The 14270-nt window shown below is 47.2% G+C and overlaps 1 protein-coding gene across 1 annotated transcript in view; it reads left to right on the forward strand.

The window, feature by feature from the left end:
• Window positions 1-8620: 8620 nt before the first annotated feature.
• Window positions 8621-14270, forward strand: part of LOC143933646 (cell adhesion molecule CEACAM1-like) — a 41833-nt gene continuing 36183 nt past the window's right edge. The window contains exons 1-2 of the mRNA XM_077456598.1: window positions 8621-8730; window positions 13697-13987. Coding sequence (XP_077312724.1) covers window positions 8679-8730; window positions 13697-13987 — 343 coding nt within the window. The 5' untranslated portion in view covers window positions 8621-8678. The remainder of the gene's footprint in view (window positions 8731-13696; window positions 13988-14270) is intronic.

Below are 14270 nucleotides of genomic sequence, written 5' to 3' on the forward strand. Positions count from 1 at the left end.
ACAACTGGTTAGACCTCTTACCATGGGCGGAGTTTGCGCATAATGGTGCCTTGAATTCTGCTTCCCGATTGTTACTGTTTATGGCGAACTATGGTTTCCAACCTTCCATGTTGCCTGACCAGTGTTGCCAACCCCCTGAAGTGAAATTTACTGGCAGAACGCCAAAGTGTACAAACAGAGACAATTTTTTACTGGCAAAAAATCATGAAATTTACTGGCAGATCCACATTCCTTACTGTCTGGCACTGCAAAAAAGTACCTAAAATGACTGTTTTTAGTGCTAAACAGTGCAAATATCAATATTTGAACTATAAACACATAGCTAGTGCTATTAGCAATGTGTTTAAGTTAAACAAAAGTCAAAAAACATATTTCTCAATTTACATGAAGGTCAGGATTAGGGATGAGCCGAACACCCCCCGGTTCGGTTCGCACCAGAACTTTCGAATGGACCCCGCGTTCGTTACGAACGTTAGAACCCCATTGAAGTCTAAGGGACTCGAACGTTCGAAATGGAAAGTGCTAATTTTAACGGCTAATATGCAAGATATTGTCCTAAAAAGGGTTTGGGGACCTGGCTCTTGCCTCAGGGGACATGGGTCAATGCAAAATAAAGTTTTAAAAACGTCCGTTTTGGCGGGAGCACTGATTTTAATGACGATTAAAGTGAAAAAAAAAAGTGAAATATTCCTTTAAATATGGTGCCTGGGGGGTGTCTGTAGTATGCCTGTGAAGTGCCACGTGTTTCCCGTGTTTAGAACAGTCCCTGCAAAAATGACATTAAACGGAAATAACACCATTTAAAACTGCTTGCGGTTTTAATGTTATATCTGGTTCCTGCAATATGGTTGAAAATCATTCAGAAAAATGGCATGGGTAGCCCTCCCTGCCCATTACCAGCCTATTTGGGTCTTGTACGCATATTAAGGGGAACCCCGTACCCATATTAAAAAAAGGAAATGCGTGTGGCCCCCAGGCCCTATATACTCAGAACAGCAGTATACAGGCGGTGCAAACAAGACAGGGACTGTGTAGGTTTGTTGTGTTAAGTTGAATCTGTTTGTAATTTTCAACTGGTACATTTTTAAAGTGTAGCTCCAGTCAAAAAAACTATTTTTAAGCTTTTTGGAAAACATAGGGAAGGGTTATCACCCCTGTATAATTTGTTTTGTCGTCCATCTTTTTTCATCTCACTTTCTGCTGTCTTCTTGCGTTTGCAAGTAGGAGATGTTTGTAAGTTGGATGTTTGAAAGTAGGGGCTATATGCTCTGCAGAAATGGCGGAACAAGGTGTTGGTTTTGCCACAACATTGTAAGCCCTCAAAGTGACTCTTGGTGGGCGCTGGAGCGCCCTGCTCTGAACGATTATATCAAGAATTGTAATTACATGCCATTGTTGAACAGTGGTAGAAAAATTGACCTTTGGTGGTTGTGGTGCTGGTGCCACAACACTATAAGTCCTCACCGTTACTCTGGGTGGGCACAGGAAGGGGCCCTCCTGTGAAATATTATATCAAGAATTGTAATTACATGTCCCTGTTAAACAGGGGCAGAAAAATTGGGCCTTAGGCACTGGTGCCATCACACTGCAACCTCTGCCATATACTCTAGTTTTATTGCAGGAATTAGCCCTGCTGCAAAGCATTGCATCAAAAATTGTACTTAAACGCCCCTGTTAAACAGGGGCAGAAAAATTGGGCCTTAGGCACTGGTGCCATCACACTGCAACCTCTGCCATATACTCTAGTTTTATTGCAGGAATTAGCCCTGCTGCAAAGCATTGCATCAAAAATTGTACTTAAACGCCCCTGTTAAACAGGGGCAGAAAAATTGGGCCTTAGGCACTGGTGCCATCACACTGCAACCTCTGCCATATACTCTAGTTTTATTGCAGGAATTAGCCCTGCTGCAAAGCATTGCATCAAAAATTGTACTTAAACGGCCCTGTTAAACAGGGGCAGAAAAATTGGGCCTTAGGCACTGGTGCTGGTGCCATCACACTGCAACCTCTGCCATATACTCTAGTTTTATTGCAGGAATTAGCCCTGCTGCAAAGCATTGCATCAAAAATTGTACTTAAACGCCCCTGTTAAACAGGGGCAGAAAAATTGGGCTGCTGGCATCACCCAGAACCAAAAATGTTCTTCCAACATATCAGCGGAGGAGGAAGAGGATAGACAATCAACATAACAGGACAGTCACTCAGCATCAGCATAGGCAGTCTTGAAGGGATGTGATATTTCAAAAAAAATTATTCGGTTACATCAGCTTCAGGTGCTTGGTAGCTGTGGGTGATCCAAGACTGATTCATCTTGATGAAGGTCAGTCGATCAACTGATTCGGTGGACAGGCGCACCCTGTGATCGGTAACAAAGCCACCAGCAGCACTGAAGGTGCGTTCCGAAAGAACGCTGGATGCAGGACAGGCCAGTAGCTCAATTGCATACTGTGCAAGCTCTGGCCAGTGATCCATCCTCAAGACCCAGTAAGCCAGAGGATTTTCGGTGGGAAAGGTGTCCAAGTCTGACCTTGCCCCTAGGTATTCCTGCACCATGTAAATTAGACGCTGGCGATGGGTGCTGGAACCAATCATACCTTGGGGCTGCGGACTAAAAAATTGTCTGAAAGCATCAGTCAGACGGCCACCTTCTCCACCGCTCCTTCTGACTGATGCCTCAGCAACACGTTGTCCAGGACCAGGAGTTTGTGACCTCCCAGTCTCTGGGAACGCGTTGCACAGAGCTTTCTGCAAGAGATGTCTCATCCTCTTCTCCCTCTGCGATGGCAAGATAAGGTCGGCAACCTTACCCTTGTACCGTGGATCAAGGAGAGTGGCCAGCCAGTAATGGTCCCTCTCCTTGATCCGAAGAATACGAGGATCCTTCCGCAGGCTTTGCAGGATCAGGGAGGCCATGCAGCGTAGGTTAGCTGAGGCATTCGGTCCGGAGTCCTCTGGGTCACTAAGGACAACATGATCCGCAGCTACCTCCTCCCAGCCACGTACAAGTCCACGTGTTTCTTGGGACTGTAAATCATCCCTATAAGACTGCTGCTGCTGATGCTGAGTGCCAGCCTCCACCTCCATGCTGACACAATCATCCTCCTCCTCCTCTTCCTCCTCCTCACCCTCTTCCTGTGTGATGGGTGGCACAGCAGGAACACTGTCTGGATAAAGGGGGCCTTGAGAGGCAAGGAAGTCCTCCTCTTCCTGCCTCTCTTCTGCCTCAAGTGCCCTGTCCATTATTCCACGCAGCGTATGCTCCAAGAGGTGGACAAGAGGTACAGTGTCACTGATGCATGCACTGTCACTGCTCACCATCCTTGTGGCCTCCTCAAACGGTGACAGGACAGTGCATGCATCCCTGATCATGCCCCACTGGCGTGGTGAGAAAAAACCAAGCTCCTCTGACCCTGTCCTGGTGCCGTAGTCGCACAGGTACTCATTGATGGCCCTCTGCTGCGTGTGCAGCCGCTGCAGCATGGCCAATGTTGAGTTCCATCTGGTGGGCATGTCACATATAAGGCGGTTGTTGGGCAGGTTCAACTCCTTTTGGAGCTCAGCCAGCCGAGCACAGGCATTAAATGATCGGCGGAAATGCACACAGACTTTCCTGGCCTGCTTCAGGACATCATGTAAGCCGGGGTACCTGCCCAAGAACCGCTGCACCACCAGGTTAAGGACGTGAGCTACACAGGGCACATGGGTCAGTTGTCCCTGTCGGAGGGCGGAGAGGAGGTTGGTGCCATTGTCGCAAACCACCATTCCTGGCTTAAGCTGGCGTGGCGTCAACCACCTCTCGGCCTGCCCCTGCAGAGCTGACAAAACATCCGCCCCAGTGTGGTTCCTGTCCCCCAAACAAACCAGCGCAAGCACGGCATGGCATCGTTTTGCCTGCGTACTTACGTAGCCCCTGGAATGCCTACGGAGCACCGCTGGTTCTGAGGACAGAGCACTGGAAGAGGCCATGGAGGAAGAAGAAGAGGAGGGGGTGGAGGAGAGAGGTGTGTCACAACCAATAGTAGCATTTTGGAGGCGTGGTGGCGGAACAACCTCCAACACTACTGCACCTTGTCCTGCATCCTTCCCAGCAGCCAGAAGAGTGACCCAATGGGCCGTGAAAGACAGGTAACGTCCCTGTCCATGCCTGCTGGACCATGAGTCAGCGGTAATATGCACCTTACCGCTGACCGCCCTGTCCAGCGAGGCAAGGACATTGCCTTCCACATGTCGGTAGAGAGCCGGAATCGCCTTCCGTGAGAAAAAGGGGGCCGAGTCTACCAACTGAAAAGGCAGCAGTTGAAGTGCTAGCAATTTAGCCAAGCTAGCATTCAACCGCTGGGCATGTGGATGGCTGGGAGTAAACTTCTTCCGCCGGTCCAGCAGCTGGGGCAGGGACATTTGCCTGCTATAATCGGATGTGGATGTACCACTAGCAGAGTTCCCGGAAGCACTTGGCTGTGACACACCTAATTCTACACCTTCATTCCTCTCAGAGCAGGTTTCAGAGAGGACTGAAGGTCTAGTGGGGTTGGAGATGCCAGCTGATGAGGGGCAAGGAGAGGTCCGCTTTGTTCTTTGGTGTGGGTCTTTGAGGTACGCTTGCCAACGAGCTGCATGGCAGGTCAACATATGTCTGGTCAAGCATGTGGTGCCCAAGCGGCTGATGTTTTGGCCACGTGAGATACGCTTGAGACATATGTTGCAAATAGCAGTGGTGCGATCTGATGCACTCGTCTCAAAAAAGGCCCACACCAAAGAACTTTTAGAATAACGCGCAGAGGAAGCGCTCTGCGCAGGCGGAGCTCTGCGGTGTGATTCAGTCGGTGTGCTGCCCCTAAGCTGGCCCCCGGAGGGCATCCTGCCTCGTTGGACATGTGCCTCCTCCTCCTCCTCCTCCTCCTCCTCCCTCCTTCCAGGCACCCACGTGGAGTCAGTGCCCTCATCACCCCCTCCCTCTTCATCGCTGTAGCAAACCTGGCAGTATGCTGCAGCTTGTGGAACATGACTGCCAGATTGCTGTCCTTCTTGAGCATCCCCTCTCTCTGCGCTCACGCTACTGCCTTCCTCTAGCTGAGTGTCATCATCAGAGCCCACCAAACACTGGGCATCCTCCTGGAGCATGTACCCAACACTGTGCTCAAAGAGTTCAGGAGACTCCTCAGGAGGACGTGGTGGGTCTAGGGAAGGAGTCACTGATGATGACATTGAGAGGAGGGAAGACGATGTGTTGGCAGCTGCTTTGCTACTACCCTGAGACTGGGTGAGATAGGATGAGGAGGATGAAGAGGGCTTGGTCATCCACTCTACCAAGTCGTTGGCATGTTGCGGTTCAACATGTCCAGCTGCAGAAAAGAAGGACAAGCATGTCCCATGGCCACGTGCTGATGACAATGCACCGCGTCCACGACCAGCACTGTTGTCTCTAGACACAGAGCCTGCTTGCCCTCTTTTATCAGCTCGCGCCTGTCTGCCTCTCCTTGCTGGCCTTCCAGACATGGTAATGGCCTGAAGGGAGTTGGGTAAAACAGTAGTTGGGTAGTTTATATTGTGCTGGAGGCACACAACACCCACTAACTCCTGCAGATGCCTTTTTTATAGAACAGCAGAGATAAACGGGTATATACAGATGTATACTGTGCTGTGCTGGAAGCACACACAACTTCCAATAACTCCTGCAGATGACAATTGGGCCCAAATAGAGAACAGCTATGTAGGTGGATTATAGCGGTATGTACTGGGTACAGAGCACGCAGACAGCACGCACTATCTCCTGACACTACTGACTGCAAGCTCTATTATTAAAGCTAGATCACTAGCTATATAGGTGAGGTGAATATCACGGTGTATACTGCGGTCAGGGCACGCAGACAATAACCAGAAAACAGCAGAGTTAAAGGGGTATATACAGATGTATACTGTGCTGTGCTGGAAGCACACACAACTTCCAATAACTCCTGCAGATGGCAATTGGGCCCAAATAGAGAACAGCTATGTAGGTGGATTATAGCGGTATGTACTGGGTACAAAGCACGCAGACAGCACGCACTATCTCCTGACACTACAGGCATTTGGTGGCAGGCGACATGGCTAGTGACACTCTCAGGGCTCCCACTGATTCTTCATTATGTTGAGTTTAATGATTTCATTTTATATTACAATGTAATAATAGAAATAATGCGCTTCAATCATCCTGACACCATAACAACCATGGATGATTGAAGTGCTAACACCAGGTGTTTGGAGTATCTTTATCTACTGATTGTTAAACTTTCTAGAATACACATATTTCTGTTGTGTAAGATCTGGGCCTGCTGTCCCTCCATCCCTCTCTCCCTCTCCCTCCATCCCTCGTCCATCTGAGATGCTAACCACACCACCTTAGAGCCACGCCGACTATTCCGCTGTAACCACGCCCATTTACACCAAGTGGGAGTGGTCAAAAATGAAGGACGGGGTCTGGTGCCCCCCCATCCTAAAACTTCACCAGCTGCCACTGGGGCCTATACTAGCCATAGAATGGGAGATCCTGCTTCTCTGAACCATGGAAGCCCCCCAAATATCTTGTCTATTGTATGGATTCTGACCAAATTCTTTTGAGCAGGAGCACCCTACTGCCTCATCAGTGCCTCCCATTAGTATCCACCTGTGTCATAGGTGGAGACCTTTAGTTCTCCCTTATAGGGGAGTGTACGGTTCCCATGTTTCAGAGAAGCAGGATCTCCCATTCTATGGCTAGTGTAGGACCCACTAACCATGGGGTACTTTGTCGCAGTAAGTGGGCTTAAGCACCATATGGCAATATGGTGTTACCAAATACCCATGTTTTTTTTTAAATGTGTAGGTGTTATAGCCTTGCAGGAGGTAAATGTATTTTTTTGCATGTGTGCGCTGTAATATTTTGTTCTGTTGTATGGTCTTATGGCTGCACCATCTTTAATGCATCTTTTTAGGGTGTGCCCCCAAATATCTTGTTTGTTCTTCATACCAGGTTGGGGACAGGTTCTGGCTGTCATCTCGTAACCTCCGACTTTGTGCTCCCTTTCTGAAGTTCACACCTCGGTTTATTGGGCCTTTCCGTATTCTTCACAGGATTAACCCAGTGGCTTACGCGTAAGACCTGGCTTCTAATATGCGTATCTTGAATGTATTTCATGTCTCCTTATTAAAACCTTTGGTGTGCAACCACTTTACCACCTTGGTGGCATGTCCTCACTCTGTACAGGTTGAGAACCATGAGGAGTATGACGTACAGTCCATTGTTGACTCCCGTAGGTTTCGTGGCCGCATACTGTACCTGGTGCATTGGAAAGGGTGCGGTCCGGAGGAACGCTCTTGGGTCTCATCCTCTGCCCCTCTCCTCCTCTGTGATTTGCCCTGAGGGGGAGGGGTCATTGAGGAGGGGGTACTGTCAGGGCTGGGCTCAGCCTTTCCTTTTCTGAGCTGGCCGCTCAGTTGTCGGCTAATTGCCAGCTCCTATCTCTCCATAGTGACTCACCTGTTATCCCTTCCTACTTAAGCCGTCCAGCCCAGATGATCTCTGCCTTCGCCTTGGTCAACATCACAGAGACTATCTCCTGCGTTCCTGTTTAAGACTTGCTTGGCTGACATTCCTTCTGGCTCCAGATCCTGTTTGCTGTTCCAATACGCTGATCTCTGGCTTCCTGACTTTCTGGCTTGTCTGAATATCCGTTCTGGTTACCGAACTTTGGCTATGTTTTGACTAAGTTTGTTCTATTTACTTTTATTATTAAAGAAGTGTGATTTAACTGTAATTCTGTTTCTGCCTGATTCATGTTTTCTGACAGAAATTTTTTATCAGTTAGCATTGTACCCAGCTATCTTTATGGACTACATAACACATACTAATTATGTTTTGAAGCTAAGAAGAGCACAAGATGTCCTGTAGTCCTAACATACTTCCAAGGGTGGCAACACTGCTTCTCCATAGACACACTACAGTGAGTGAACATTGTCACCCTAGGACAGACTGGTTATTTTGCCAAAAATATCTTATTTCCTCAAAAATGTGGAAACATCAGCAAGGAACAAGTTTTTATATCACTATGCAGGTTAAAGAGGAAGTAAACCCTGATGGGTTTACTTCCTCTTTCATTCCCTGCAAAGGCAAAGCATAATGGACTACTATGCATCGCATAGTAGCCCATTATGTGTCACTTACCTGACACAGGAGCCAGCGAAGTCGCCGCTGTCCCCTGTAGTCCGCCGCATCCATCTTGCTGGTGGCGTCTCGCAGCTCCCCCGCTGTCATTCGGCGAAGCCGCGATGACGTCACTCCCGCGCACGCGCACGGGAGTTGACACGCGCGGCAGCTCCATTCTTGGAAAAGCCGCGCTCAGTGCGCCTGCGCGCCGCTGTCTACGGCGCATGTGCCGTAGACAGCGGTGCCCGTTTTCGGGCTAATATCTCCTAAACCATATAGGTTTAGGAGATATTGCTTGGACCTAAAGGTAAGCCTTAATCTAGGCTTACCTGTAGGTCAAAGTGGTTTGTAAGGGTTTACAACCACTTTAAGTATACATCTTACATAAGAACAAATTTTTCAGAGATAAAAATTTACTTCATTGAGCAGGTTAATAAGTAAACAACAGAGATAACACAGCTATAATTAGTCAAAGTCTCAGGGTATCAGCACATAGAGAAGATCAAGAAAACTTGACATGGAACTCAACCCATTCTTCTGCATCTGCCTCCTTTTAATTGTGACATTAGGTGAGTAAATAAATACATACATCCATAAATCGAATTTGAAGACACAATGAAGGAGCAAGTGTAGCCATCTAATGATGGGAAGTTTGTTATTTGCAGGATTGCCAGGTAAAAATTTAATGAAAAAGCCTTTTTTTAAAAAGATTGTACAAACAACAAATCATGTGGCCACTTTAGCATGATTTAAGTTCTCTTGCCACTGGACTAATTTGGGCTTGTTAAAGTAAATTTATCGCACAGATTAATGACCCCATATAGGGTTAATTGCCGCATAATTTTTCAAAACATGAACATTCCTTTACTTTAATATACCCCCTGCCTCCTCTGAAGAAGAGCCACACAGCACACAATACATTAAGGATGTGGCTTTTAAATGTTCCTTCTTTCATTTGCCCCCTTCTTTTCTCTCTGGGACATTTCCATGGTTCATAGTCACTTTGTTGTCCCTGGGCTTTCAAACTCTTGTCTTTCCCTTTAGTGTTAGTATTGCTATTTAACTAGTGTAGAGTAGGGTGACCAGACATCCCCAGTTTTCAGGGACAGTCCCCGGATTGAGAACACTGTCCCCAAACCAAGTCTGTCCCCGGTTCTGTCCCCGGATTGAGAACACTGTCCCCGAACCAAGTCTGTCCCCGGTTCTGTCCCCGGATTGAGAACACTGTCCCCGAACCAAGTCTGTCCCCGGTTCTGTCCCCGGATTGAGAACACTGTCCCCGAACCAAGTCTGTCCCCGGTCCTGCCCCCGGATTGAGAACACTGTCCCCGAACCAAGTCTATCCCCGGTTCTGTCCCCGGATTGAGAACACTGTCCCCGAACCAAGTCTGTCCCCGGTTTTGTCCCCGGATTGCATTTGAACAGGGGCTCGGACAATTTCAAGGACAGTTAGTGCAGAATAATAAAAAAAAATCTGAATTACACCCCCCAACTCTGCCGCTCCTACTAGCTTGTGCCCCTTTCTGATGATCATGTGCTGGTCAGAGCGGAGAGAATATTTCTTCAGTTTCGGGTGCATCCCCGTTCCACTCCTGCTTGCATGTTCTTCTGCCTTGGCTCAAGTCCTGCCCAGCCACCTGCCCATCTCCTTGCCTTCCCTGGCCAAGTGATCTTCCTCCGCTCCCCACCCAGTAGTAGCCGGGGGCCCGGAGAGTAAGACTTGACAAGCTGTGTGACGGGCCAAGAGTCGCTAATTGCCGCCATTACTAGTAAAAATAAATATGTCCCTGGATTTCATTTAAAAAAATTGGTCACCTTACTGTAGAGATTATGATCATTTCTGCTATTTTGCTCTATATTCAGCACTTTATGGTGCACCAAGATAAATTGTGTATGAGCTATTTACCAACTATGAACTATTTTCTACTATGCTTTTTTCTGTGCACTCACTGGACACTTCATTAGATGCACCTATTCAATTGCTTGGTGACATAAATTGCTAATCAGCCAATCACATGGCAGCAACTCAATGCATTTAGGTATCTAGACATGGTGAAGATGATTTTCTGAAGTTCATACTGAGCATCAGAATGGGGGAGAAAGGGGATTTAGGTGACTTTGAACATGATATGCATGTTGGTGCCAAACGGGCTGGTCTGAGTATTAAAAAAACTGCTGATCCACTGGGATTGTTACGCACAACCATCTCTAGGGTCTACAGAGCATGGTTCCAAAAAACAGAAAATATCCAGGTAGAGGCAGTTGTGTGGATGAAAATGCCTTGTTGATGTCAGAGGTCAGAGTAGAATGGGCAGACTGGTTTGAGATGATAGAAAAGCAACAGTAACTCAAATAAACACTTGTTACAACCAAGGTATGCAGAATGCCATCTCAGAACGAACTACAATTCGCAAAGCGTCACCAAAATGTGTCAATAGGAGATTGAAAAAACCCGGCCTGGTTGGATGAGTCTCAATTTCAACTGCACCATTCAGATGGTAGGGTCAGAATTTGGCACAAACAATATGAAAGCATGGATCCATCTTGCCTTGCATCAATGGTTCAGGCTGGTGATGGTGTAATGGCGTCGGGGGGGATTTGTTCTTAGCACATTGGGCCCCTTAGTACCAATTGAGCATAATTTAAACGCCACGACCTACCTGAGTATTGTCCCTAACCATGTCTATCCCTTTATGACTACAGTGTACCCATCTTCTGATGGCTCCTTCCAGCAGGATAATGCACCATGTCACAAAGCTCCAATCATCTCACCACTGGTTCACGGTACTCCAATGGCCTCCACAGTCACCAGATCTCCCAGTGGCTCTCACTGCCTTCCCCTGCATCAGATAACCCCCTGGGAGAAGCGCTCCCCTGGGGGGTTACCTTGCGGGCACACTCCTGACTCCAGCATTCTGCATCCATAGAGGCCGAATGCAGGACTTGGCCCTGCCCCCCCCAGCATCTGCATCATTGTATTTGATTGACAGCAGCAGGAGCCAATGGCTGCGCTGCTATCAATCTATCCAATCAAGAGCCGAGAACCCCAGGCAGCGCGTGGGTCAAGTTCCAGGGCTCAGGTAAGTAAAACGGGGGGGGGGGGGGTGTCACTGCCAGGTGTTTTTTCACCTTAATGCATAGGCATACCTCCCAAAATTTTGAGATGGGAATGAGGGACACCTACTAACAAACATATGTAGGCATAGGACACGCCCCCTGCCACGCTCCTTAAAGGAGAATTAACAAAAGAAAAAGGTTAATTAAACCCACAAGGACTTTTTTTACCTCTACTATTCCTTTATATTGGCTTTTAAAATGTACAAATGCAGCAATTTAGAAATCAAATGAAAGGTTTAGCACTGGGAAACACTTTTTGAAAGATAAAAAGTGCATTTTATATACAACTATATGGATCAGAGCAAAATGAGGGACAAATGAGGAGGAAAGAGGGACAGAGAGACTTTGCTCCAAATCAGGGACAGTCCCTCGAAATCAGGGACAGTTGGGAGCTATGCATAGGATGCATTAAGGTGAGGAAACAAGAGGGTTTAAAACCCCTTAAGTGTGCTCCGGGGGGGAGTGAATGCACTAGAGGAAATGAGAGATCTGTGGTCCTGATTAGCAGGAACTTACGATCTCTGTCTTCATGTATGACAGAACAATGATCTGCCTTGTTTACATGTCTACGAACGATCGCGAGTTGCTGCCGGCCATCGCGGCTGCCGGGCCCGCTGATTGGCTCCTGCTGTGTCCAATCAGCTTCAGCAGCACACTTGTGCCCCAGAGCCAACAACAGGACAGTACAGGTACGTGATTTTGCACTTAAGGGCTGCCCTGCCACAGTAAATGTACATGGGGTGGTCCTTAAGTGGTTAAGAATTATTATTTAAATTGAGTTGGTTTAATTCAAGCCTTTTTACTAGTGATTTAAATCATGATTTTAATCAACTTGATTTAAATCAAATCCACCCTTGTCTGTGGCACCATTTTGCTAAATATATATGCCCCCAGCCGCAAGACACCCCATTGGGGACATTACCAGTTACCCTCAGACTCCATACAGGTCTAGTAGAAAGCAAAGCCAAGCCAATCCAGGCGAGAGCAATCCCAGACTTCAACATCATAATCCCAACTTTTTTATGGCATTCGTCCCCAGCCGTCAACTTGCCTCAGGGACTTACCAATTGACCACAGACCCCCAACTTATTAGCCCGTCAGTCTGGCCAGCTGCCAGACCACCCGGGAGGACTCCATACCTATGATGGGTCCTAACTTTTCCAAAACCTCATCTTGAACAGTATAAATTGTATAACAGCCGTCAAGGACCCTATCGCCACCTGCACTCATGTTCAACTAATAATTATCCCAAACCCTCCCTATTAAGGGCGGGCGGGCGGGAACGTTCCTCCTGACCTGCAACTCCAGACTGCTGACCTTCCTACACTCACGTGCCTTCACATCAACTCTACTCCACCCCCTCTTACTCCATCCTCCAATCAGGTAAGCCTTGTAACTTTCTTAACCCCTCGTACCATTCCCCTGCGTAAGCCTTGCACCCTGTCATGTATGTCCTATGCTTACGTTGCACTACAGCTACGTACATGTCTTATTCTACTTTCCCCAATACAAACAACTTATAGAAGGCACTAAAACTAGACGATACAATTAATTAAATAAATAAACAGCTCTGCACAACTGCTGCTATCACCTTTCTGCTGGATTTCGTGTTTAATTTATATTATAAAGAATGTAAAGTAAGCAGCTGGAACACACAAAGGTGCTCAAGGACACGAAAACTCCATGGCAGGCAGAAGCAGAACTTTATTATTTATGAATTATGACAGGGAACTACATAACTACAGTAACTGTTGGATACATATAAGAACCCATGGACTGACTTAGCCTACTATGCTGTAGTTTTACCATAATATCACTTTTAGGTGTGTTGACCCATTCAGGGCAGACTGACAACTCATGGGGCCCCCGGGCAATAGGAGATTATGGGGCCCCCCAGGCAATCAGAGATTATGGGGCCACACAGTATACACAAACATACACACACACAGTATACAATCACACAGTATACACAGACATGTTTCTATTGGCTGAGAAGGTACTGGAGAGGTGGGGCAGCTATAATTTTGGGATTTTTAGACCAAAACTATGTCGGTAAGGGACATTTCATAGACAGATGTAAAAAAAACACCGATTTTTACATACTGTCCCTGGTTTTACTGAGGTTGGCAACCCTGATGGGGCCCCCTAGTGGCTCGGGGCCCTCAAGCAATGCCCCAGCAGTCGAATGGTCAGTCCGCCCCTGAACCCATTCATTCACATTACTCTTTGGTCACTTTGGCCCTTATGTGGATCATTAGAATGGGCAGATCCAGCTGGTGCCCCTGTGTTGCAACTCCCGGTCTCTAAAACTAAAGGTAAAACCTTCTTGCAGACTTTGCTATATCACTGGGGACTATTCAGGGACTTGCTTTAAACATTATATTATTAACCTACTGAAACCTGTTTTTTGATTTGTAGCTCCGGCCTCTGCAACAGAACTGACCAGTAATGCAACAGGATGGATCTGGGAAGGTGAAGCGGTGTCTCTGTACTGTTCAGCCCAACTTACTGATGCCAGATTTATCTGGCGCGTGGATGGAGATTTATTACCCGGAGGTGATGAATACCATATTTTTGAAGACCCCTTGGGACCAAATACTACTCTGACCATCAGCCCTGTCTCCAGAAATCACATGGGATCCTATACCTGTTTTGCCTATAATTCAACGTTGAACGAGACCAGTAATGCCCTGAACTTGAGTGTGGCCAGTAAGTGATATCATGTTTATACTTCAATTGAATGGAACTACACTGCATCTGAGCACCACAAACCAAAAAAAACTATTGTTTCATTTTTAAAATTCAAAGCAAAATCACTAGAATGGGCGAACTTTCGTTGTTTGGGCATTCGGCCCCCCCGAACCGACTACAATGCATTGCGGTGCTGAACAGTGCATTGCAAGCCCTGATTGGCTGAAGCAGTGAAAGCTTCACCAATGAGGGCACAGAGGACTGTCAGAGTCATGATTGGACACTGTCATCATGACTTTAT

This window comes from Lithobates pipiens, unplaced genomic scaffold, assembly GCF_037356315.1.
Source record: "Lithobates pipiens isolate NorthernLeopardFrog02 unplaced genomic scaffold, aLitPip1_a1.2 Scaffold_27, whole genome shotgun sequence".
In the NCBI taxonomy this organism is placed as follows: Eukaryota; Metazoa; Chordata; class Amphibia; order Anura; family Ranidae; genus Lithobates; species Lithobates pipiens.